We start from the raw sequence: 26,209 nt of genomic DNA, 5'->3' as shown, positions 1-26,209 counted from the left end.
TTATGTCGGGATACCAAACTCAGTTATGTGATTGTCATTCAACAAGACTTTCAATCTTGACGAGCTATTTTATTCATATTTCTAGCCACATTATATAATATTGTATTGTAAAGAACAAACTGCCTGGTGCGGGGCAATGCCAGCACACAAAAACGAAACTATCACCGCTATGGATGCCCCTACTGCTCACCGTGATAGGGGCGATACAAATTATTTGAGGAACCACCATGCATCGGGTGTCGGACCCCAAACTTCACAACAAGATTACCACGGACGAGAAGGAAAAGAGGAAACCCGAAAGAAAACTGAGAGAATATTGGAAGAATTTTTGAAGAGAAGCATCAAAGCAAACGGTTCTGCAGTTCCTCAAAAAGACAGGTTGAATAACAATCACCAAGCTAGACCTCATGAAGCCAGCAGGTGAGCATGGTTCTGATACTGCACAGTGATTATTTTATCTCCACGGTATATGAATATTTTTTTATAGAATAACAGTCTGAAGTCTTGCGGTGTGTTTGTGAATGAGAATTAATAGTGTCAGGTCTAGGGTTAGGCCTACATTTCATTTAATATATAATGATGTTTGATGTGATTGCACTGTGATGTGCGAATATCATATATCTACACTGTAACCTTTTTAGATAGAATGCTGGTTTTACGGTATGTTTGTGATAGATATAGGCATACTTGTTTGATTTGTGCCTTTATATTGACATATAAGAATGTTGGGTTTGATTGTACTGTGCTCTTGAGATTTTACAACCATTCCTGTGCTTGCCTGGTCGCGAAACAGACATTCAAGATCATAATAATGCACGAGTCACTTGCTCTATCATTAATTTCTACCACGTTTGGATTGAGTTGTAGATATATTTGGTATGGCGATCCATTAGGTGTCCCAAGTCATGTGATAATGACATTGAATATCTCATACAACTTTCTCTGTCGCTGATGATGGCTAGTCGAAGGCTTGAATCTGGAGTATTTCTTCATCTGTTTACTGTTTCTGGTAGAGTTGTAACTCACTGCCCAAGAAAAGCGCCACTGAACCAGTCAGATGAGCGCAAGCTGCAGGACTTAATGTCTGGGACGGGACTCTACAGGAGCTCTCATCAAATGTCTGCTGTAAGTTAATTTTTCATTCACGTTATTAACACCATCAAAATTCTACCTAAACCATGAAGTATTATACTCGAAGTAATTATATATATAGAGATAAGAAGTGCTCATAATGTGATGGTGTTAAAATCTGATCCATTTAAAATTGTAAATCTTAACGTTAATTCAATTATGACGATCTCTCTAGCTACTTCAAGCTCATTAATATTCAAGCCCTACCAATCTCTAAACTCTCTGACTCATTCCTGAGTATTTTTCTTTTGAAGTGGTGCATGTAAGAAGTGAATGATGCCGTTGTTGTTGCTTGGACAGATATTTCAAGTTAATTTAATAATCGAATCTTTGTGTAAAATATCTTGGTGATGTAGAGGTTTGACTCAATTTTCGATAGTCAAATATATTGGACAATTTTGACAAAAAGATCATGGTTTATCTGCTATATATTTTCCTGAAATGTAACGTTTACTCCTGTATACTTTGTTCTGCCATGTTCTCCAGAGATAGCACATCATATTCAGCATGATATTTTTATGGGGCATTTCTGGTGTCTAGACATTGGTGCAAGATCAAGTTCATGATATGATGGACAAACTCAGTTATATGCCGTCGATTTCTGGCAATGTGATGCTTCCACACCATGACTAACAACCTTTTGATCTCTTTCAACTGCTTTTATGCATACGTTGCACTGGTTTAGACCTCACTGACAAGTTCCGGTAGTGAAGGGGAGAGATTTCACCGCACTCAAAGTTTTGCAAAGGCTCAAAGGCATTCAGTCGTTACAAAGCTTGAACACGAGGCTGAGGAGAAGGTAATTTTGCATCATTTGGATTTTATGTATGTTTGGTATGACTCGCTGTGACGTTTGTTTGCCTTAGTCTACAAGCCCGAGCGCCACAGCAACCTTAGGCTATCTATAAAATGACTTTGAATATAAGCTATGGTTGTTGTATTACGTATACCGATTGTGTTCTGAAATAATGCATTGTGCATTTCTAGTAATACCAAACTAATGTTCACAACTACTCAGATCATTTCAAGTGCCTTGTTTTTCACACTTGGTAGAATATTTCCAAGTATCTACCTTTTTGTACTAATCAGAGATCGAAGATTATATATATATATACACCACCCATATTTTTTCTTACCTCTGTCCGTTAATTCGGCAGCTGAATTTGTCAGTTGATAACATATCTAATTCTTCGATGGAGAAAAATATTTGAAGAATGAAATTATGTTAAAATTGTCGAGTGGTGATGGATGAAACACGGAGACAATCATATTTCCAAATTCCAAGTTTTGTAACTTTTGGAATCTATCGCTATGTCCAGGGATCTATAATTATAATGATTGGTATCATTGATTGTTTCTAAAATGTTTCTACATGACCATGACCATGTGCCTAATGTATTTATGTTATTAAGTAATAGCTAACCATAATGTACTTTTCCAGACTTCCAAAAGAAGAAATAGCGAAGATATCCAATCTCAGCCCTTGGATCCAGAAAGGTGAGTCCCATCCGGTCAATTTATAAGTATATATTTTTTGTTTGGAGGTGATCTCATTCAATCACAGTTCACCTGAATTACTGGGTGACACCAGTAGTTTCAGGCTGTGATGTCCTACCAGAAATGTATCATGGACGCATAAGTCACGGTCTAAAAATAACTTTCTAATGATTTTACCAGGCTAGAAACGGCGTGATTCAGTGATTGGATCTATAGATGGGTCATGATGTCCCCATGTAGTATACCTAAAGTATTGATATACGTCACTACCCATTTATTGCGCTACGAGGAACTTTATTTCTGTCCGGCACCGTTATGGTTCCTATTTCCGCTTACCTCTTTTAGTGCGACAACTTGTATTGTTGGGGAAATTGTGTCTTATGATTCTTTTGTGTCTTGCGTCCTGAGAGTACCTTACAATTACCTTAATGATACGCATTTATAGTTGCTGAACTGTATCGCGTTACATAGCGGAGTAATTTCGTTTAGCAGCGAAGCGTGTACTCAGACACCCGGGTATTTTTAACAGCGGTAATCCTAATTTAGCGTCACAATTGCAAAGTATGGGCGTGCTGAATCTGAGATGTTACCCTCTTCAAATTGCGTCATTTATTCGTAAACAAACCTACGGTATTTTGCCTCGACTGTCACGAGGCGTCTAGACCGATTTCGCGTAGGAACATGACGCTGATTAACGTATTTTGGGGTGCTTCGAGTACCGGAATTATACGCCCCCACACTAAGGGTTATCCTGTATGAGTCCACGAGAATATAGTTTTTCGATGCCTTCTTCCAAACACGGTAGCCTTGAAACCAGTCAATCGGTCGTATCACGGCGCAAAACTACACTATTCGACTTATTAGAACGAAATGCCGATATTCTAATCGAATTGGCGACATGTTCCTATGCTCTCGTTATAATTCTGATGTAATTTCTGGTTTTCCCGAAAATACTACAGTAAGACTGTCTAGCGCAAAACGAGCCAAGCTTGCTACACATGTACAGGGTACAGACTTTGGCCATTGTATGGCTTATGAGAATATACTCCGGTGGGACGTGAACTAAACCTGATTGAATTTCCAAGTTTTCGCGAATTCAGACATTCTAATTCTGATATAATTTGGAAAAAACTGTGTGGCTAGCACTCTAATATAATTTGGGAAAAACAGTGTAGCAATGATTCAAGTTGTAATGGATTTGGAAAATCCGTGGACATGCCCTTTCTGCGAAACGGCGTAATAACAAAGTGCGATGGAGTGGGTAGAAGGTATGGTGGGAAAGGTTCCGAGTTATCCACATAGGTGTAAAATCGGCATTGTTTTGTTTGTGGTGCATATGTAACTTCCCGCATCATTCATAATATTATGACGTGGTAATGTGAGTTGTCTCAAAGCCTGATTTTCCCTAGCCCAAGCTACCCGAGACTGCGACATGAATTTCAAATGCCTTGCGGTCGCTACGCCGTGATGTAACTGCTATTGAAAATTTCAATGCGATTCCTAACGATGTCCCACCGCGATGAATCGGTCGTTTGCGTCTAGCGTCGCATTGCACTCCGCGTCACCTTTGCCCATTCGATGCAGCGACACGTCATCTTACGCTGTTGGATGATTTTTATCGCCCTTCTTGCGCGTTGACCTGGGCGGTGTGCGATTGCACTGTTTTCCTGAAGCGTCATCTGAATGAGACGGGTTACGTTCTGACAATGTTCTCGTCGCATTAGAGCCGCTCGCGTGTTGATGTTGCGATAGTAAGCGATTATTCCTACGCACTTCCTCGCGTTGATAACCGGTGATCAGTATTTGGGGCATCGTTTGTCTGGATATTTTCGCGCTGAGCCGTACGCTACGGAGCTTCATTTGGATTGGGAATTCTAAATAAGATTAGTTGCGATGCGGCGTGAGTCGAGGCATCATCGTCGGTATTATCTGGGTTTTATCCCGAGATTTAGTCGGATTGTACGGGTGAAAGTTCACGATTTAGGTTTGATGTTTTCGTTAGTCTATTTGCTTTATACTGTCACGGACTCGCGGTGGCAATTATTATGAGAGTGGAGATCATATAGTTAGCTTGTACGGGTGAACGCTAATCGTCTAATTGAAACTGTTCATCGTGGCGCATGAAGTTAGATAAGATTTCGTGCGAGGATAATTCCAAGTCCTCCGTGACACTTTCAATCCCGGATCAGCTAACATTATGATCTCCGCCGGTTCTCAGTGAACTGCGGTTCCGAGCGTCGACTCAGTCGCAGATGCGGAAATGTTGCATCGTCAGCTTGTTAATAATTTAACTCTTCTAAATATTTGGACTGGACTAGACACTAAATGTTCCTGACCAGCCTGCATGGCGTGTCGTCAGCTACAGTTATAATCATCGTGCACGATCGACTATTATTTACTTGAAAAATTAATGTCGATTGCAATTGTCAATAGTGTTAATTTACCGCTGTTACCTGATTATTCCTAAACGACATGGTGTGCGAGGTGTCAAACCTTTGTCCGTCTGCAATGCTCCGTAACGCAGGATGGATACGACTCATACATCGGAGGAAGATTCGAAATCGTCAGAGTCGGTAGGCTTCTTCTATTGCTGGACGTGTCTCCCTACTTGCGGCCTGTTTGCCGCCCACTCAAAATGATATCATCGCCGTTTGCGTGTAGTGTAATATCATAAGACACGGGTCCACTTGTGAAATGGAGAGAAGCGAGCCCGTGGATATCCTTATGTGACCGATAGCCTTGTTCGAAGACAAGTGGTAGTCGATGATGTGTCTTTGTTATTCTATATTGAGTCATGGATCACGGTTTTGTGTAGGGCTGTTTTGCAAAGGACCCGCGGGCGTTAGGTTTTGTAGCACTGCTGAAATTGAAAAGGTTTCGGCCCACTGTTGACATTGATAGCCAGCCGTTAACAGGAGTTTGAATGCATTGATATCGGTTTCCAGTGTTTTAGGGCGTTGCATACAAAGCCCGACGCCCGTGGTAAAAGTACGCGTAAACTCGCATCGGGTGACTTATTTGCATTTGCATCTTGTGATCGTTTGACCTGGTGCAATTTATCTAACACTTGTACAATGCACACATGCGGTGCAAACCGCTCATCTACCCGTGAGCTATACCGGGTGGATTTATTATTTGCCGTGCAACCGATCTGTTTGATAGTTCCTGATAACCAGCGGGACTATCCCCGTTACGAGCTGGTTCTTGTTAATATGAGCTAGAAGAGGGAAAAGTCCGTTCTTGTTCAAATAGGTTTATGTGACACTCCCCGTGGTAGGAATATATACCTGATGACCAAGCGTCTTTTTTCAATGGCGCATTCGACTGACCGCACTTTATAGCCGGTGGAGGTAATTGCACAGCGTGGAATGGCACATCGTAGCATCTCCGGCACGTCAGTTTTGTAACACCACCGGTGTTGTGATGCGCATTATTCGTAACTATCATGCTGTGACACACGACAGACTTAAATGTCAAAGTGCAATTTCAAACATCGCGCTGCACAACCTAGCCCTCTCGTTGAAGAGCTATGCATAAACGATGCTAATCACTGTAATGAGCGGCATCCAATTCCCTTGAGGCTTCGCCTGTGCTGTCAGCGCAGTCACGTGATCGTAAATTGACGCCATTTTTTAATTCCTCGAAAAACGCGTGTATGAACAGATTTGGGTCGTTAATTTAATAAGTTTGCTGTCGTCTTTTTGATATTACATCTGTTATGCATGGTTCTTTCAAAGTTTCAGCATACTGAAGTTTGTGATATCATCTACGGTCCGTGGACATATGAGCATGCGACATTACAGCATGCGACACTTCGGCATGCGACAATTTGGCATGCGACACATGAGCATGTGGGTTAAATTACGGGTTAGGGGTAGGTTAGGTTAGGTTTATGGTTGGGTTAGGGTTAGGGTTTAGGTTAGGTTAGGCTAGGTTAGGTTAGGTTAGGCTATGTTTCGGGTTAGGGTAAGTTTTTGGGTTATACAGTCACATGCTGAAGGGACGCATGCTGATGTGTTCCATGCTGAACTGTCGTTTTCCATTGTGTCGCATGCTCATATGTCGGGCAACCATCATCTACTCCATTTTGACTTTGTTTTTAAGAAATGCGACATTCGCAGATTGCAAGATACTATTATACTGTCAAATTTCTAAATTCGTTTAAAATTTTGTGTTTTATTTCTTCAATCAATCCAGAAGTCTTCAAAAGCTCTTACGTTTCAAAATAGAGAATAAAATCGAAATATATTTCGAGGACCGGCCGGAAAGTCGACTACCTGTTGAAAATCGCTGCTGTATGCGTCAACTTTTCAAAATTTGAAGCTGGGCCGATTGAAACTGATCAAAGGTGATCTATGCAAAGCGCGCATGGTATCAACGCAAACCGTCCCTAACCCCGCGTCACGCTACGGTCCAACGACCGTATACTTAGAACGTAATCTACTTCCAAATATGGCGAACGCTTCATTGTTTACAGTTGGTACTTACGCGGGACAATGGGCCCTGGCGCAATTTCGATATATATCTGTAATACACGCTCGTTTACGTATAGTGATAGTGACTCAACGTTCGTAAATGAATGGTTATGTAACAAGCGAACAGCTACGGTTCTCCAGGGCGCTGCGATGGTCTGATTTTAACCGTCTAGTTTCGTACTGCGACGTTTTTTCGGCTTTTTGGTCACGATCATTTCTTTGTTATGACCAGCGCGATTGTGGGTAGAGGGTCGCTGTATTTATTTCTACAGCTGGTCGTGGTCATCCTTATCCTGAGGGTCAATAAAAAGGCGTGGTCGCGTTCGGCGTAAGTGGCTGGTCGAACCATTACCAACATCACAAATTGGATGGTTAAGCAAATATTATTTTCGCGTATAAGAAGCTTGCTGACACCTGCTCGTGACTGTTTACTGTATACTTACGGACAATGTCATGTGGGAATATCCCGACGATAATAACTCGATGATAATCAAGCCGATACCCTTTATCCGGGCTTAGTGCGCTCGAGTGACGAGGCACAAGCACCCAATCGAGGCTACTCGTGGCGCAGCTGAAGCGACCCGGGCGCGTAATTGTGGTTTTGAACCGGGTATAACGGTATCTGGTTTATCTTTTATCACACAAAAAGCGATAACCTTGTCATCCGTCGTTGTGATTAGTCCCGGTGAGCTGTGTTGTTGTAGGCGTCCTCTCCGAGTCTGCCGATGAAAGGTTGTTTTTGTGTGGGACACTTGGCGCGAAGTTTGAGTGCACTTGTCGGGAAAACGGTGATTTGTCGGCGCGTTTCGCGGAGTGGGTTGCGTCGTTGTTAGCAATTCGGTTGTGTTCGCGTGCTCTCGTTCGTAGTGGTCTTTGATACCACGGGTTCCCGCGCAAAGCGTCACGTGTCGCTTGTCACGGGTCATTAAGCGCGGCTGTGTTTCATTTCCATTTACTCGCGTTCGCTGTCTATAGGGGGGAACTCCGCCTAATTTTACAAATTTAGTATTATTTTATGTCTTAATTTCAAAATACAAGCAGTTTAGGAGACTCTTCCGTTGAATACAGCAATGGTGTACGTAAAATTTTTCATTGATTTGGAAATAAGGAACGTATTTTTCCGCATCGCGTCGTAATATAGAGTTTATGGCATATAAAAATAGCCTAAAACTTGTTTGAGACCGTAGATATGTGAAAGCTAAGAAGACGTTGCAGTTTACCGACATTTGACAGTATATTTTTAGAACCTAGCTAGCACAGAAGTCCCTTTTCTTTCACAACAAATGCAACAGTCAAACGCGAGATTGCGGTTTTAACAGTACTTTGCCATGTCGGATATTCAATAGAACCACGCTTAACCTAGCGCTCGACAAAACAATTCTCACGACACGGCTTTCAATACCATGCATCATTCTCCTGTTAATTCGGCGCCGGGCATTGTTAAAGTTCTGCATTTGACAAGCCTAAACACTTTTTGCGAGTAAAGTCCGGTGTCGATACCGGCGCAGTGCAACGTACGCTCCAAGTAATGGATGTCAGTTCATTTTTCACGGACGCTAATGTCACCGGCGTCTGCGCTGAAATCGGAAAGTCCCAGAGAACAGGTGTTAATAAAATGCCTTTTCTCCTCTTTTATGTTCGAGGGCGTTTGGAAATTTGAGCGCCTTGCAACTTCAGTGAGTTGATTTCCCCCATTCGTCAGCGTCACGACATTCATTACGGGCGCTATGTGGCTTGGTGGCTACTGGCGTACTTACAACATCCAAGGAATTACTGTAGTTACACTTGTTTATCGCGTATGCGAAATTTTAATTCGACAGAAAATCGAGTTGTTCTGATTGCAGCAATAGCATGGTTGGAAAGTAGAAAAATTTCAACTTTACTAAATTAAATTAGAATTAGAATTATAGCTGCACACTGTGCGCAGTTTTTTCAGATTGATTTGCAATTCTCGAGTGTAGGAGTGACAGCGCTTTAAAAGGCATACCAAATTCGGCGGGGTAGAAAAAAACTCGATAGCTCCATGACAACATACCCTCCCGAAGTCGCTAAAACGCTGTCCTATAAAGCAATCGTTGCAAGCAGCCGTGTATTGTGCAATTCGACCGCCCTCGTGTTTTGCACGAATTTGAGTCATCGGTAATGCAGTCTGAAGCATCGGATGAGGCATACCAGCGCAAAAACAGTCGCGCGCAGTCCGGTTGACGAAATCTCTTCCGAATCGGCCTTGATTTAATCGTGATGACCGCTTGCGCTCCCTGGGGAAGCACGGTTGTTGATAACCCTGGTTTGCGGTGTCTTTGTTGGTTCGCGACACGTATTACGATGATTATTAATATTGCATCGACGACACTTGCGCCGTTGCCAATTCGAGTTTTTGTACCTTAGGGAAAGAAATTCGGTTTATCCGCATGATTTTATTAATTTTCCGTCTCGGGCGCGTAATTAATGTGTGACCTGACGAGGACGCGTGCTTTGTAATGCTGGCTGCAGTGTGTTTGTGTTGATAGCGGACCTCGTTATATGAATCTCATTTATTATGGCGGCGTCGGTTTGAGTCACATGTTAAATTAAGTCGATATTGTATCGCGGCTTTCAAAGAGGGATTTATTGGCGTTATAATTGCATGAGATGTCACTGCGGCTGCATGTGGTGTTGACGACTGGTCGCGCGCCGTCTCGTGGCCTTTGTGTGACTCTTGGGTTGTTGCTTGTCTGGTGCTGTTCTTTCGATGGGATGTGTTTTCAAAACAACGGGATCGCATTTCGATTTTTTCCTACCCCGAAGGCTTTCTTTGAATGTTTCAGACGGTTTGACATTTTGTTGTGGTAATCGAGGGACCTCGCCATAGGCTACCGTGATTAAAATTAGGGTGATGCAGCTTATGTATTTATTTTTACTATCACGTGAAGGGACTGACCCATTTGGATGGTCGAAAAATACGCTACGTCATATCGAAGTACAAGTTTGGGGAATGGCAATAGCGTCAATTGATTGTTATTGATGGGGAATCTTGATCCCACGATTTTCATATGCAGCTCCCAAATTTCCATCCGTGCTACTCCTATGCCTAGCGTAACCCTTTTTGCAACATCGCGTGTCCGCATGCACGATTGTACGTATGCCAGGCTGAGATGAACTCGACTGAGCACGAGTAGTGAGCACTGCGAGTAGGTATTTTGATCATTGCCACCTATGACACACATACGAAACACCTACCTAATTTTAAAACCCATTGCACGTCGATGACTTTTAGAACGGAAACCCATTGTTATACCAAATCAGACGTTGTGTACTTCTTTCATGTTTGCTGTATCGGTTCATGATTAATACATGCACTCGCGCAACAGTGTAAACCGACCCAGACATTATATTTTTTGGTTTACAAACATACACGGTCGGTGTGTTTTTACCACGATGACGTGGTGATGACGTAGGTGTTTTTGTGAACTCACTCTCGGTCCCGACGCTGGCAACCTTTACTTTGAATCTAACTGTTACTTCCTGCTTGCAACGACGCATCATTCCTGTCACGTGGTAAAGATCTCATCCTGTTACGCAACAGTTCGGTTGTTTTTCATTTCGCGTATTTTGTGCTGATCGCAAATCTGGATTGTACGTGGGTGGGTGGGTGGTAGGTAGTGCGGGTCCCGTTTTATTTACCAGCCAAATGCATCGCAACGGTAATTTCATGCATTTTTATTAGACATATCGACATTCCGTAACGGAAGCTGTCCTAAAATTAATCCAACCCTTGCCTCTCTGTGGTTTCAAGAAGCGCATTAACATCCAACGTGTCGACTCTGTCATTGGTTGCTGAATGGAAGCCTGTAAGCTTTGTACTGCGCCAGTTTATCAATGAAATTGGCATCCCATATTGACCTGTGTGACCCGACGGAGCTGGCCTTTGGTTGCTTTAGTTTGAGTGGTTCCAGCGCGGAGCCCAAATTTCTATATTTATCTACGCATCATTTCACGTACTTGAACCGTGTGCATTGCGCACCGTGTCAGCAATCACGGTGCCGTACAACACGAAATCACGCATGGAACGCTTGCTTTGCTAGTCCGTGATATATTTTCTGGAAACGCTACGATTTTCGTTAAATCCTTTGAAGATAGACGGCCGAGAACATCGGCAACGTATCACGATTTTGGATATTTTTGGCTCGATGGATCTGGTTTGTTATTGGAATGTTTCATTTGGCTTAGTTGCTAGCTCTTTGGTGCAATAATTCTTTTATCGTATAGGTAAACAGCAAATATTACGGATACGATACACGTATAAAAATGGCGGAAAGTGCTGGGAAAGGCGCTTCTTCCCCTATCCCCAATTTTAACTCGGGCATTGTGTCGTCATATATTTACTTTACGTCACAAGGATTCGATATTCTCGCCGCAAGTTTTCACCCTACCCAATGCAATGAATGCAATGAATATTATGCATACGTCTTAGTTTTATATTCATTGTATATTCATTGTGTTACGTTATGTCGGTACGGATGGCTCGAGGATGTATATTTTTTGGACACGTCACGCCGAGATTGTTTCGCTAATGTTGCTACACGATGCGGTTTTGGCGTCATAATAGGAATTGCACCTGCGTTACCAATCGTGTTAATCAACCTCAACAGGCTGCCAGTTGTGATCAGAATTGGAAGCTAGATAATTTTTGCTGTCTAGTTTGAGCGAAATGCCGGTAATCCAATTCTGATAGAATTTGTGAAATGTTGCTATGCTCTAGTTATAATTGCGGTCTAATTTCTGGTTTTCATGAAAATGCTACAGGAGTACTGTATAGTGCGAAACGAGCCAATATTGGTTTACTTTCCACACGCTTAGGGAATGAGCTCTGATTTGAAATGACCTGAACTTGATTTTTTTGTATTTCTTTCTAGTTCTTTCCAAGCTTTTCGAACTCAGTAATTTGAATTCTAATCTAATTTGATAAAGTTGAAAATTTTCTATAGTTGTCCAAATGTGGTTGTGATGAACTAGGAGTTAGTAAACTTCCACAGATATCTTGACCAGTAGCGCATGTTGAAATCGACTGTTAATACATTGATGATTAGTGTATCGCCTTGTGTATCGTATTAAACGATTTGTAGCTCGTATTTCACTGAAATAATTCACCAGTCACCACGCATACGCGGCCTCAGCGAATGCCAGGCCAATGTTCCCACGCGCGTAGCGTTATTTTGCAGAAGGCTCAATACGCATTTTTTTAAATTGTGGTCATGTTGACTCGTTACAATTAGGAAGTGCGCCAATTTAGCGAAACCTCGCTGCACTGACGTACGCTCTGGAGGTCAGCCTTTGTGTATGTTGTTGAATTGCAATGATTTGGCGCCGTTTCCTTGGCACGTATGTGCTGCTAAAATTGCGCCATCTCTCACAATGAAAGCGCAGCTGCTGCAAGCCAGCTAGCGACTCTTCGGAAATTAAGACTTTCTCTGCAAGTTGCAGTTATCTTTTTTCCCCCGCGTAAACTGGACAGCAGGCAACTTAGCCATGTAAAGCGATTACATAACCAGAAAATATTGGATAATGCAGGCTCATTTCCTTGGGCTTGGGTCGTGTGACATGTTGTGGACGCAGGCTTAGGCTTCCGTACGTGCGGCATTTCCTGTGAAAATTTCGTTGCGCGTTTCCTTGTGTATGTAATCCTTTCGTTGTGTTTTGGGGGGAATGAGTCGCCCACCCGCCTCCAACACGCCCTGCGCGCGCTAGCGCTGTATACAATGTAATCGAGGTTGTGTTTGAGATTATTAATTCGATTTCTATTACTTTTGAATCGAGGCCCGTCCCACGGAACGCCCGGTTGATACACGTTGCATTCGCGGTATATACAACCGCGTTGGGCATGGACGTTGTAGTTTGTGGACAGTCACTGGCCAGATAGCATCCGTCTCAGATATGTATGAATTGTTATGTGTGGGTTAGTTCGAGGTGTTGGAGCTTCCTGGTTGGCTTGTCGAGATGGAAATGCCCAAAGATACTGTCGATATTATTACCGACATTTTGCAAGAGATATGTGCATTGTGCAATGTGCATCGGGTTTTTGATTAGGCAGGTTTCTTCGTATTTAGTTGTGGGAATTCCTCCGAGTGAGAAGCGTTTGCATCAAATGCTAATGCTGCATTTGCCGTTTTAGACTATTATCTTCTCGGTAATTCTGGCTCGCTCCGAGAAATTAGTCGTGTGTCCAGGTCGTTTAAGAATGAATGCGTAACGACCCCGTGCCGTGTGTGGCATCAGTGACAAAAACTGCGATTTTATCACGACTGACCTCGGGCTCTCGCGAGATGATGGTCATTAGCGGCGACCCGCGTGCCATTGAAATTATTGATGAACTACGCATCCTGTCGATTTTCGTGAGATATCGAGTGCATCGCCCGCGGTAGCACAGCATTCGTTTTTTTTGTGATGAGCAATTGACCAATGACCATGTATTATTTATATCATTATCATCGACGATGGATTATTTTTGAACCGCTCCGTATATTTGCCATGCAGACGCGTAGATAGAAACAGGCAACAGGCAAAAATTACAAGAGAAATAGGTCGGAATCAAGTTGAATGCAGTTCACAAACTGTTGCGACCGCTGGCGTTGGCAGACATTGCGCCCTAGTTTATGTGTCGCATATTGTCGCGTTGCATGTCCTGCGTGGTGCGAAGGGCGTGTTTGAACTCGCCCCGCGTTGCTAATCACAACAATACCCACTTCATCTGTGACGTAACATACGGCCGTTATCATGTTCAGGCTTGCCTTAGGCCACGCCCCGCGCAAAATGCATTACAGGCATAGGCTTGCATGTCCACGTCCAGTTAACTACTTCTCGTTGCATTTCCCGATCGCGCCCTTACGCAGCATTTATTTTAGCGGTGCGTGTGCCACGATTACTATTCGTTGCCGTAGGATAAAGTTCAATCTCAACCCAACAAGTTCAACGTTTGATTAGCATTTGTCACATCATTAATGTCGAGTGGGCCGGAGAGGCTCTTGCCTTGTGAGCACCGACGCGTGGTGAAATCGACAACGTATCTCGCGCCGTTTGGCTGTTGCGCATCGCGTCAGTTAGCGACCAAATTAGCGACGTTTGTCGACGAGTTGCTATTTTCGGCTCGCGTCTACTTATATAATCGCTTTTGGTTTAATTGCGGCGTGTATGACTCTCTCGATGCATTGTTGACCCTTATCCAGATATGATTTTGTTTCCATTGCGCCATTTTGCAACGCCCTCTCGCCTTTGTTTTGATTAGCATCTGCTCGGCGTCGGTTAATAGTAGCCTAGGGCCCGAGTATGACGTTCGTCTCTATGGTTACGTGTCGCGTCTCGTTATAAATCAAAGTCACGCAAATAGACTCGTGATACCCTTTCACGGCGGTCTAGGATATTCTTGGTTTTGAAACATTACAATGTGTGACTCAATGCGGGTGTCACAATGTAAAGTTCGCCAGCGCTAATCATCGCGTGTCGCGTATAAAACGGGAAAATGGCGTAATATATGAAATTACGCGCAAACAATGGTGATTAATATCGGTTAACAATATTGCCGCGGGCTGTGGTTGATCTAGCTATGTACCCTACCCGGGAACGCTCACAAGTTATTCATTCTTAACACCCATGCGGGAATCTTGTTTCTCCAGCGCACGTGCTTAATGTTATTATTTGGTGTAATGTGTATCAGGTTAATATCCGGTGGCGCATAAAGCGAAATAGTTTGTGAGTTAAACTGCTTTTGTCGGCGAGAAATTTGATATCTATTGTTCCGAAAAACGATAGGTCTTCGGCCTTAATTTGTTTCCTGCCTTCAATTACTGTGGATTGCTTTACAATTTCCCGAATATCAAGCACGGGAAGTTGTCAATATTGTCGCACTTTGTCGCATGATACACAGGTTGTGCTTTCCAAAGCCCCAATAGCAAACACGCGAATTTGCGACTTGCTTTATACTGACTGAAAGCTGCAGATTTGCGAAACAACGGGGCTGCATTCAGGTTCAGCGGTTCAATTACACTCCACTATAAGTAGGCTGTAGTACCTTGTAATTGCCCCGAATTCCCCGAAATACATTGACAGAAATGCGAGTCAGTATGAGATAATAGTGAGTCAGTATGAGATAATAGTAACTGCAACTTGATCCCACGTTCCTGCTGTCATATTATTGCGTGCTGCATTTTCCAGATCATGTAGTAGGATGATGAGCCATGTGGATTTAGGGGGTGGGTCAGTGTGTGTCATACTTGTGGTACAACCATTGGCGAGTTCATCGTGGTGTCGGACAGACATGATTATTTTGACGATATTAAATTCTGATATTTTGACGATATTAAATTATGAATATCAACCAAGGAGTGGATATCAATGTCTCGATATATTAGCTTCACACCATGTTTACTTGAGTTGAAATACATATCACCAACCTGTTATATTCTTTTTCAAAACAGTTCCATTACTGAGGGAACCGATAGATCGAGTAATACTGCGCCGCCTCACATAGTGCACAGCCGAGCCAGTTCTGATCCAGTAACGAATCGGTACGGAGTTGCCGAAAAAATACAGCCACACAAAAAAGGCCATAAAGCAAAGAAATCCTGGACCAGCATATTCTCCTTCAAGTAAGTTCAAGTATTTTGATATTATTTGTTGCAGTTGAAGTCGAAAGTTTGCTGTGGGTCACATCAGAGTCTTTTATCTTCTTTTTGTTGGGTGATTTCGATTACTCAATAGCACTCGTAATTATATACTGTATGAGCAGATGTATCTGAATCTTTGTTACCGACGCCCGCCTCATGTTCTGGTTATGACATCCACAATCTGACGTGACATGTGATGGTGCACTTGTCCCCATCAATATCTCGTTAACTCATTCTCGTTCCCCTGGGTAACGGAACTGTTCATTGTTTTCAAACAGCTTTAGTCAGCCCTTGTCTCTGAAGTGTTGCCCTTGTCGCTGGCTAAACTTGTGTTCAACTTGTCTCGAAAGTTGTGTTGACAACTGCCGGGCTATTTCCAACGTTGCGCTACTTGTAATGCCATTATTGTGTATATAATGGAGTGCTCATCTTCAAACTGGCTTATAATGACAATGACCACCGTCTAGTCGTGTTGGATTAGTGACTGGCTTTTGTGGAATATAGTATCAGAACAGGGCAATGGCTAGCTGCATTAGGCACCGTCATTCGGTGCATGATGTGATATATCATCGTGAATCTGTGTCGCAATCGACAACGAATGTGTTGTCTAACAGGAAGAGAAGTGTGCATAAACTTGATAAAGACTCGGAGGCGTTTGTCGAATCAGATGTGTGTGGGTGAGTATTCTTTGATCTATCTTATGATGATTAGAATCTGTAAAAAGTGATTGCACTGTGTAGCAGTGGGCTGATATATCTAGGATTCTTGGCAGTCTATCTCGCATTTGCCTCTGTTACCTTCATCATAATAGCAGATTACTCGTCACTATTTCTCTCTCAAATATTTCAAACTGTGGACGAATATCTCTAACAAGCTGAAATTCGGAGACCAATCCGAAATGGCAGTTTGCTGCACAACGTCTACGTAACCTGTGAATTTTTTCGTATAAAATTCTCGCGTCTGGAAGTCTGCGTATTTTCAACACAATACCTTTTGTTTGTACGTTAGATTGTGAAGTTTGAATATATTCTGAATTTATAATTCCAGACCTCCCGGGAACAAATTCCCCCGAACACCGAGCGATCGTAGCAATCGTAAAGTAACACACGAATCAAGTGTCAACGACAGAAGGTAGTGTTCGAATGATTACGCAGTGGTAGGATACTAGCCCGGTAATTACGCGAACACCATGTTTTATTGAAGGAGGTCCCCTTCACCGCCGAAATCCCGAACCCCGAAAATTTTACGAAGATTTTCGAGTCGATTCAAAAAGGTAGTTTCAATTTTCAAGCTAATCTCGGTGTTCATTTCATAACGCCATAACGGTGTTGCAGAGCCCGAGTTTGAGGTCAGAGTCGCCGACTGGTTCACATCTCAAAACCCCGGGCAGCAGTCAAAGCTTTGATGCTGTTTTGGAGGCATCTCGGCCCGCCGATGGGTAAGTGTATTTATACGTCCTTTCTCAGTAATGCTTGCTTTCGAAGTACTCGCGCATCGCTGAATCGAATCTCTAAAACCAATGTCTGTGCGTTTTCAGTGAAACAAAGTCGAATAGCCTCCCCAAGGAAGCTGTGCTATCTACGCATCACAGTCGCAAAACGCATCATTCGAGGTATGTGATCTCTTTCATAGTGCTTGTATTCCGACTTAGTTAGGGCAAAAATCCTAGTCTCAACGCAGCAGAACGAGAGTGCTTGTCATTGTCTGTGGCGACATGCACTTTGGTCTCGTCAGGCATTCGAATGAGGCAATACAGGCGATCTATCATTTCCTTACCGGCATGTCGTTTGCGACTACCGTAGTATTACTACTGTGGTATTGAGGATTTGGTGGTTTGGTCGAACTGTGCCGGAAAAACATTGATTCGTTGGAAGTTATGCAATCGTGTGGTGTGTTTCTGTTGCCGTCGGGGATGCAGCGATATTGGACTTTGTCACGATCTTCAAATTTGTCGTACATCGTTGAAAATACACCCAATGGGACATTGTATTGCGTTACGGCGACACATCTTAATGCGTTTCCTGTATTTGTCTCTTTCCAAATTTTGGATCTAAATCCTAAATTCATTTTATTGTCATGCTCCAATTGCAAGTACGAATGGGGCATGCTTCTCGTGCATAAGTGGCCAGTAGCGAAGTACTTCTACTTGTTTGGAATACTGAGATAGGTTCGACCTGCTTGCATAACTTCCTCCCATGATAACATTTTGGACTACTTCCTCTTTTACTTCAGTCCTCATATTTTTAGGCAGAACTTGGCCTACAATATTTGTCACTTCTGCTTGTATTTGAGTAGAAATTTTCCCAATTACTTCTATTTCTACTTGATACCAATGATGATTTCTTTAACCACTCCTTGTTTACATTCGGGAAGACGCAGTAAGAATTCAAAATGTCATGTTTGATTTTTTCCCGACATGGATGAAAAATTGTGATTCCTGCAATTCGTACCAGCCAAGTAAAAATACCGCGGCGCCCGCGTAGCAAAACCCGCCGATTACTTTTCATACACTTACGTGTTTCCGAATTTGACAGAGTCGTCATAGATGGTTCTTCGAAACACGGTCACAAGCACGCGAAAGACGCAGAACGGCCTTCGTCTCTCGACCTCCATGCGAAGAAGAAAAAGAGTATCGGCAGCAGGTTGAAGAATTTCTTCATCGAGTCTTCTTCGTCCTCCTCCTCGTCCTCTCCTATGTCGTCCGCGTCCGAACCGGATTTGACTCAATTAGGTCGGTAGCGACTCCAACATTTATGCCGGGTGTCCTGACCTAATTTAAGGGGTCATCGAAAAGGCGATATTGAAATTTTCAGCGTACGAACGAAGGGTGTATTTATCGAGGGCCTTTGTGACGACCGTGAAATCGGGGCGTGCGCGGCTGGAAATGACTTGAGAGTTATTGTTATAGTGACAGCTATATCTCTGCATCCCTCGCTATTGTGCGCCTGCTCGCCTGTTTGATACATCTCTCGCTAGCGACAATAGAGAGGCATCACTCAGGGATCAGTTCTTTTGTTGTTTTTCTTTGTTACGAATCCCGCTGTTTGTAAATGTCGCCACGTTCCCGGTTTCAACAAAGCTAATCACAGTCCGTTTGTTTTTGAGCCTGTGCGTGTAATCAATATGTTCAATTGTCGTCTCGATTGTCATGTGGTTGTTATAGCCTAGGATTCTATGGAGAAGATAATTTATTTGCTTCTCATGAACAAAGTCACTTATGGTTCAAAGTTACCAAGGACTTGTCTGGAATACGTTTGAGCACTCAGATTCTACGACGTCATATTCTACCTGAGAACAATATAACTTTAGATTCCAAGTTTTCATAGCCCAGTAAAGCTGTGACTTGGACTGGTGGGCTTTTTCAACTGCATGATCATTACCCTGTGCAGTAATGATACTTAGATTCATTTGCCAAATTTTGATTTGAAAGATATTGACCGATTTGCATCACAAATTGTGAATGCTGCCTCGGTAGGCCGTATGAAAAAATTGAAAAATTCATTTACATTCAAGCAGTGACGTAGCTATCTAGATTTTGTCTATTATGTCTTTTTATCGCGGTGGTAGCGTTTGTTTGGAGGCGTACAAAACAAAATCGAATTTGATGAAGCGTGCTGAACAAATACAAATACAAATTTAAGGAACTGGTATGCTCGCAACGACAATAAATCCGTATTTAATCTAACCTTTTTTTGCAACTATTAAAACTTTTCACTTAGATCATATCGCAAAGCCATCAGCTTCAACAAAGGGTGCCGAACAAACTGTGAAACACACCAACTCTGACAAGCCTGATCCTGCCGTGAGTATCCTGTTAAAACGCTAGGAGCGCCGCCAACCCCATTAACGTACGGGAAACATTGAAACAGACCACGCGAAGAAATTACCAGCACAACGCGTCAAAGTCTATGAGCGATATTGACCATAACAATCCGAACCTCGTGGAAATTGCGGAGAAATTGAAAAGCATCGCCATCGCGCTGCAGCAGACTAAGTAAGTTACTTTAAGTGGCCAGAAACAAAGTACTACTTTTCGTGGCATTGTGGTAGCTTTTGTGTACTCGAACAGGTATGTTTTACACTCCGTCCAATTTTACTTGAACAGTTTTAAGCATAAATACTTACTTTCAGCAATCTGCATCTTGAAACGTAGAAAGTAGTTTTGTGAGATGCTGCATAGCTTTTTCGAGAGAAACTGTCGAAAGAACCGCGTGAAATAGCCCCTGTATCGTGGTAGATCAGGGATTGTAGATATTACGTAGTAGATAGTAGTAATTCGTAGAGTCATTACCGGCCGTCATTTTACGTTAGTTGCGAGATACATCTTTGTATCTCTTTTCATTTTCCATTTCTTCCTGAAGTAGTTGTTACTTGCCTTGAGAATTGCTCCATCTACTTGCGATTGAATATAAATATACTGCAATGCTGACGACTTGAACTGACTGGCGACTGATGGCCGGACACGGGCACTTCCCCCGTCGAATTATATAACTGGTTACTGACCTTCTGCTATGAAAAATGTTTTTCTGTCGTTCTCACCATTTTCTCTGCGAGCTTGCTTACACGTTCGCTGTATAGACTGGTATGAAGAACGCTTCCCACAATAATATATTTTTGCAGCTACGATTGTCAACAAGATTGGCTTCCGCCTCATTTAGCCGATCAATATGCAGGGTTGTTATTGGTCGCTCCGATCGACAATTCTTATGCAACTGCGGCAGCTCTTTAAAATCACGGTAGTATCAATAATTGAGACTCCACATGAGCGTTGTATAATTACGATGCGGCGGTTGTTGCTTTGCAATGTTCCTGACAAATTGATCGCAAACCGTGCTTTTCTCCTCACAAACTCTCGCATATATGATCCCGCAGCTTGAGACGGCCAAATCGTAAATCCTAATCAATGTGTTTTGTATCGTGGCGCGAGAGATGCAATTTTTCGTGTTTGTTGTTGTTTATGTTTACGTTGCATCCTGCATGTTGTTGTCCGCCCACCATGCGATTTACTGGACATGCGTTGTTTACGTGGAAATTTCGGAATAATAACTGAGGGGTATATATATTGGGATCGTTAGATTTGTGGTTTGTATCATTTCTTCGCCGCGCAGTGCATGGTCAGTGTGAATACGTAGTTGACTATATGCTATCTTCACTTTCGTGATATAATTTGAAGACGTGTGATTTTATCAGGTATGCGGGAGTCGGAACCTGTTTTGTGTGTCAAGTCAAGTTTTCATTTGTGAATCTTCCATTTAGATACGTGGGTCCGTCTGGAAAAACACAGACCCCGGATTCTTATCACCAAGACAATCGGGTTATGAGCGAGGTGAGGCATAAATAAGGCTAATTGACTCGCCGTAAATGTCATAGTAACGCTTATTCCGTGCGAAAATCACGGTTTGGCTGTGGTGAAATAGTATTCAATTGCATATAGATTTATGTTGATTTTGAATTTGGATTGCTGGCGTAGAGCGTTTTGGAGTTATCGTTATATGACTTAAAGTCTGTGCTTTTGCTCTGAGATTCAGATTGGAAAATATAAAATAGGATTGGATACACTTTTGAAATAGCGACTAGTTGCTGACGATTACCCCTGACGAGTGTCAGCCGGAAATATTCGGGTTTATTTCTATGTGAATATAGGATGCAGCAAATCCTTGCTGAACGTCCTAGTAACGTTGGTTTTTATCTCGGCAGAACCACGGAGTAAATCGAAGCAAATCAACGCCCACCGCGAAAGCAACAAGCATGTCTATGAAAACGTATTACAACATGGAAGCGTCAAAGCAGACAAGGTCCGGCAGAGCGAACGAAGCGGGGCACAGTCCGCTGCAGAGCAGGATCAAGAGGACCGACGTAAAAATTGAGTCCTGGTCGCAAAGAGTCGCAGAGGAGAAGCGTCCCGGCACGAATCCGCGACTGACCCACGAAAGACACCAGAAAGATGGCGCTGCTTCGAAAATATCGAAATCTTTGAAGTCGAGCGTGGCCGCCGCCCCGAGTCCGCGTCAGTCGTCCTCGCCGGACATGCGTGGCGCACGAGCGCACCGCCGCAATTTAGTGGTGACCGACGGAGGGCACGGTCCTCAACGGAGAATTGTTCGCTACGAAAGGCACGAGGAGGACATTGTGACGACCGTTTCTGCCACAGGCGTGACGGAGAGACATAACAGTGTGGACACGTACCAGGTGGTGCAGACAGACGCTGGCACGTTTGACGGAGATGGTGAGGATGACGTGGATTTCGCGGACGCGTGGCGAGAGGACGAGGAGAAAGAAACGCCAAGGCACACTGTGGTGAGTGTTTTTGTGAGAGGTTTTCAACCTATCAGTATAGGTCTGAGCACAATGATTTAAGTACTCGAATCTGGAATGAATAGTATTGTAATGGTTCCAGTCGTGCAGTGAGAGGCGATTTTTTATCGAGTACTGATATTATACGGTCTTTGCCACTAAAATTTCATCTGTCAACAAGTATTATAGTTTCGATACAATTTTCCAATGTGAGATGCTGTAAGCCTCGATTGGTCGTAACGCAGCATGCGTAACACATAGCGCAGAGCCACGAGCGTTAGTGCATAGGCACAAAGTGCGATGACATAGGTATACTGTCGAAAAAAATACCAAATTGTCATTATGTGTAGTGGGGAACTGGTGTTCCTTTCTATGTGATCGCATAAAAGGTAGATATTTCAACTGTCTGCATATACATACTGTTACGGCGTCATACTGAGTTATGCTTGAATACTCGAATCGAAACCTAACACTCAATTCAGATCGAATCATTCAGGTACTCTACTTTGCCCAGCCCTGGCTCTAGTCATCTTTATTTGACGCTACTTGCTGGAGCGGTTATGAGTTTAAAGTACTTCCAATTCTGCTTGCATTTTACTTCTAATCTTGCTACAGCCGATGCTCGAACCACAAACTAAGCAGTCTCCCTCCACTGTTTTCTCAATAGCTCCAGCTCTTTGATCGCGGTTTTTAAATCTTACGGTATTTTCCAGACTGGAAACGCGGAAGAAGAAGTGGCGCAGGCACCGCTGCGTCCGCGCGGAAGGGCCGCCACCGAGCCCGCGGTCCCCGCGTACGACGAGCTGGACAACGTAAGCAGCGATAGCGACGAAGGCGCCGTAGGCGGCCAGGTCGATCTGACTGACACGGAGGAAGACAAACTGGTCCAAGAGATTGTCGCCACGCTGCGCAAAAAGGGCGACACACTGGTAAGAGTTGCCGTAATGTCCGCATTTCTAAGATGGACCGTGTCTGATAAAACTACAGTGTCCTTATTTTATCAGTTTCATTTTTTTAAATATTTCAGTGTACACATCAGTTTATAAATTTCACAGTTAAGCTACTGAACAGTTTTTAGGCACATTTCGATGGCGAACCCCCAGTCGATGGTTTTTCTGGCGAACGCTTTTGATTCGACGTGTCCCGTTTTTCGCAGAACGCCCAAGAGCAGACCATCGAGCTGAGCAAGTTCTTCGTGGAGTACGCCGCGAGAACGACGGAGGTGAATCTTCGACGACTGTTTCGTACGGCGATCTCGAGAGCGTACGACCACGTGAACAGGCACCAACACAGAGACGTTGTGGAGGTACGCGAAATTTAATTCTTGAAACTACAAACTTCATTTTCTACTTTTGTTTCGTGTAATTTTGCGTGGTCTCGGAAATTGCTTTTTGCTCTAGCAAATTGAGCCAAGATTTACTGCGTCACTTTTACCGGTTTGCTGACAGAATACATTGTTCTTTAAATTTCAGACGACTCTATGGCTGTAATATTTCAGCCCGCGAGCCGGTTACTACAAAACGAATGTCGTTTCAGATTGCCGTCATTTTCGATCTGATCGCCGCCGTGCAAGCCATGCAGCCCACCGTGGGGAATTTCCTGACGTCGGTCATCAATCATATCGCTGTCAGCGCCGGGGGATGGCGGGTAAGTGTCTGACGCCGCGACGTAACGTGTGCGTGGGGTTTTACATTTTTGTCTCTCCGATTTTGCAGAACGTCATGCAAAACTATGACGAGACCAAGGAAGAGATCAGAGGCTGGGGAGAAGGTGAGTGTCTGTAGAGCCTGCGCTTTTGCTAGATTTCCATGTTTGCCGATGATTGGGCAGCTGGCGTGGGTCATACCCAGAGGTCATCAGTAACGGAGTACTTGTATCCTTTCTAACAGTAATGTTTGCAGGTTGCTTTCACTTGGATTCTTATGACAATTTCAGTCGTAAAAGAGACTCAAACTTACTCCATAACAGCTCTCCACTTTTCGAAATTCAAATTGTAAAAAGTTCGTAGCTTTGCCTGAAATACTAATTTGAACGAAATGCTGGAAAACTAATTCTAATCTAATTTGGACAGGCTCAACATTTTCTCGTTGTCCACTTGAATACTCTGAAAACGTAGAATTACTTCGCTACTGACAAACTCTGTGTATTGTTAAATGGCTGTCTCAGTGTCTCATTTTCTGAGGGGAATTCGTAGAGAGAGTTTTCTTTGCCACTAACCGGCGATGTCTCTCTTGACAGGCGGTTACAAGCACGACCGAGACGAAGGAGAATTGGATTAGCGGCGCGGCCATTTGGTATCGACAGTTTCGTTAGATCCACAATCGCCGCTCTATAAATTCTGACCACCTTTGGATATCTATGCAAAGGAGCATGCTATCAAATCGAGACGGAGGTCGCTCTCAAAGACGGTCGTTTTCCTTCTCCAAGGAATTCATCGCGGGGTACATTGGGGATCGAACCCTTGCTTATTTTTTACAATCATATCCTCTTAAATTTTGTCATATCGTTCGTATTTCGCGACTTTGAATTTTTATGCTACTGTAATCGATTTTCGAAGATTTATTATTATTATCTCTCGCGTTATTTTTTTTCGTTCCCGTTCGTACTTGACAAGCAATAATGATGCTTCTAACTATATTTATTGTGTGTAACCGATTTTTTTTTGGGTCATCGAGCTCTGTTTGTCGTTTGTACCAAAAAAGTACTATCACTGTTTTGAGTTTTTCGCAGCTGTATCATACCCTTTGATAAGATCGGCGAGTCTTCATATAGCGGGGTTTTGCTGATTACCCGATTTCCTGATAATTGCTGCTAATTTATCGCCACCGCGTACGCGAGTCGACGATCCGCTCGATAAAATTCGATTCTGTTCACTTATTTTGGCTATATCTTGAAGAGTTGGTTCCTTTTTATGCGACTGTGCTTTTTTGATTAAATTGCGTGTTGTCTTTGGTACTGCCCCTTGCAGCGACAATGCAGAACGACAGTTGAGCATGCGACTTCATAAACCCAAAACTAACCCTAACGTGACCCTAACTTTAACGCACATGCGCAAGTGTCACATGCTCACATGCCGCCGAGTAATCAGAGTAGGTTATGCCTGTTTTTCACATTCAGAGAAAATCAAGTTTTTATAAAGTTATCATTTGAACAAATGAACAAAACATAAATAAAATTTTACAAAACTTGATTGTCTCAAATGTCAAAAATGGACATAAGCTACTCTGATTCCACAGCGGCGATACGTTCACGGACCATATTTTCGAGCTACCAAAGTTCATTAATTTTCGCATCGCTACGATTTGGGAGGCACTTTAGTGCCATTTAGGATGAAAGCGATATTGTTACCCCAACTAAAAATACTTGCGAGGCCACTTGTCTCGTCGGCAAGCAAATTCCTCACTGTGCCTTCTTTATCATTGTGCCGGGTTTTCCGTTGTATGTTGTATTGAACTGAAGATGCTCTATCTGAGACGCTTTTTTGTAATTTTCGTGTTCGCGCGCCGTGCTGCGTAATAAAGTATATTTCGACTTGTAAAAGAAAGTACAGTGTGACGTAGTCTGTGTGACAGTGTGACTTGGTCTGCCATGGCGAAGATATGCTGGTAATGTTGTCGGAGCGGCTGCTAGATCATGAGGGTGTCTGAGCCATCCCCCCCCCCCCCCCCCCCACCAATGTCTTGGTATTTTCAACAGCTGCAAAAGCATTTGAGAGAGTTGATCACTCCGGCATGCGATAGTCGAACATGTGGCTTTATTATTTCAAAGCTATCCCTAACCCCGAAGTTGAGCCCGACTTTGATCCACAGCTCACATGCTCAAGTGTCGTAAGTCCGGGAACAATTTTGCAACGTCATACGGAGAAGAGAGGCTTTCCCGAGCCAGGTGTCGATAGCATCGTCGTTGTTGACCGTTGTTTGAAATGGTCGCCTGTCATGTCGAAGAACAGGTTCCCGAGTCCCGACCAAGCGGCGCGCTTTTGCTTTTGCTATTTTTCACAACGTTACCTTGGAAATTACCAGATGTGTTTGAATAGAAATTTATGACAGCGTGAAACGAGAGATTAGGCACAGGTGAGGCACGGGCGGGTCTTGCCTCACATGCGACAATGCAGTTCATCATAGACAAGTCCGACTTCATAATAACTGGTATTCAAATGCTATTGTCCCACCG

The 26,209-nt window shown here is 43.3% G+C and overlaps 2 protein-coding genes across 3 annotated transcripts; both read left to right on the top strand.

Moving 5' to 3' along the window:
• Positions 1 to 25: 25 nt before the first annotated feature.
• Positions 26 to 21,233, top strand: LOC145444231 (uncharacterized). The gene is made up of 14 exons (XM_080322178.1): positions 26 to 420; positions 1,014 to 1,125; positions 1,817 to 1,930; positions 2,573 to 2,628; positions 15,554 to 15,724; positions 16,357 to 16,419; positions 16,790 to 16,873; positions 16,946 to 17,015; positions 17,077 to 17,180; positions 17,280 to 17,354; positions 18,277 to 18,473; positions 19,462 to 19,544; positions 19,612 to 19,736; positions 20,999 to 21,233. Exons 1-14 carry the CDS (start codon positions 137 to 139, stop codon positions 21,081 to 21,083), a joined length of 1,623 nt encoding a protein of 540 aa, XP_080178304.1. The 5' UTR covers positions 26 to 136; the 3' UTR covers positions 21,084 to 21,233.
• A 78-nt stretch (positions 21,234 to 21,311) lies between these two features.
• LOC145444238 (uncharacterized) lies at positions 21,312 to 25,580 on the top strand. Of its 2 annotated transcripts, XM_080322186.1 has the most exons (6): positions 21,312 to 22,039; positions 22,750 to 22,965; positions 23,193 to 23,342; positions 23,573 to 23,683; positions 23,752 to 23,806; positions 24,275 to 25,580. In XM_080322186.1, exons 1-6 carry the CDS (start codon positions 21,491 to 21,493, stop codon positions 24,313 to 24,315), a joined length of 1,122 nt encoding a protein of 373 aa, XP_080178312.1. In that variant the 5' UTR covers positions 21,312 to 21,490; the 3' UTR covers positions 24,316 to 25,580. The 2 variants fall into 2 exon arrangements, with proteins under 2 accessions (XP_080178312.1, XP_080178313.1); XM_080322187.1 differs by lacking the exons at positions 23,752 to 23,806; positions 24,275 to 25,580 and having other exon boundaries at positions 23,509 to 23,645.
• Positions 25,581 to 26,209: the final 629 nt, after the last annotated feature.

The sequence above is a fragment of the Botryllus schlosseri genome, chromosome 8 (genome assembly GCF_051294905.1).
Source record: "Botryllus schlosseri isolate E-star chromosome 8, Bs_hap1, whole genome shotgun sequence".
Classification (NCBI taxonomy): domain Eukaryota; kingdom Metazoa; phylum Chordata; class Ascidiacea; order Stolidobranchia; family Styelidae; genus Botryllus; species Botryllus schlosseri.
The sequence above is the reverse complement of the archived record's forward strand: the minus strand, read 5'-3'. Positions and strand labels throughout refer to the sequence as shown.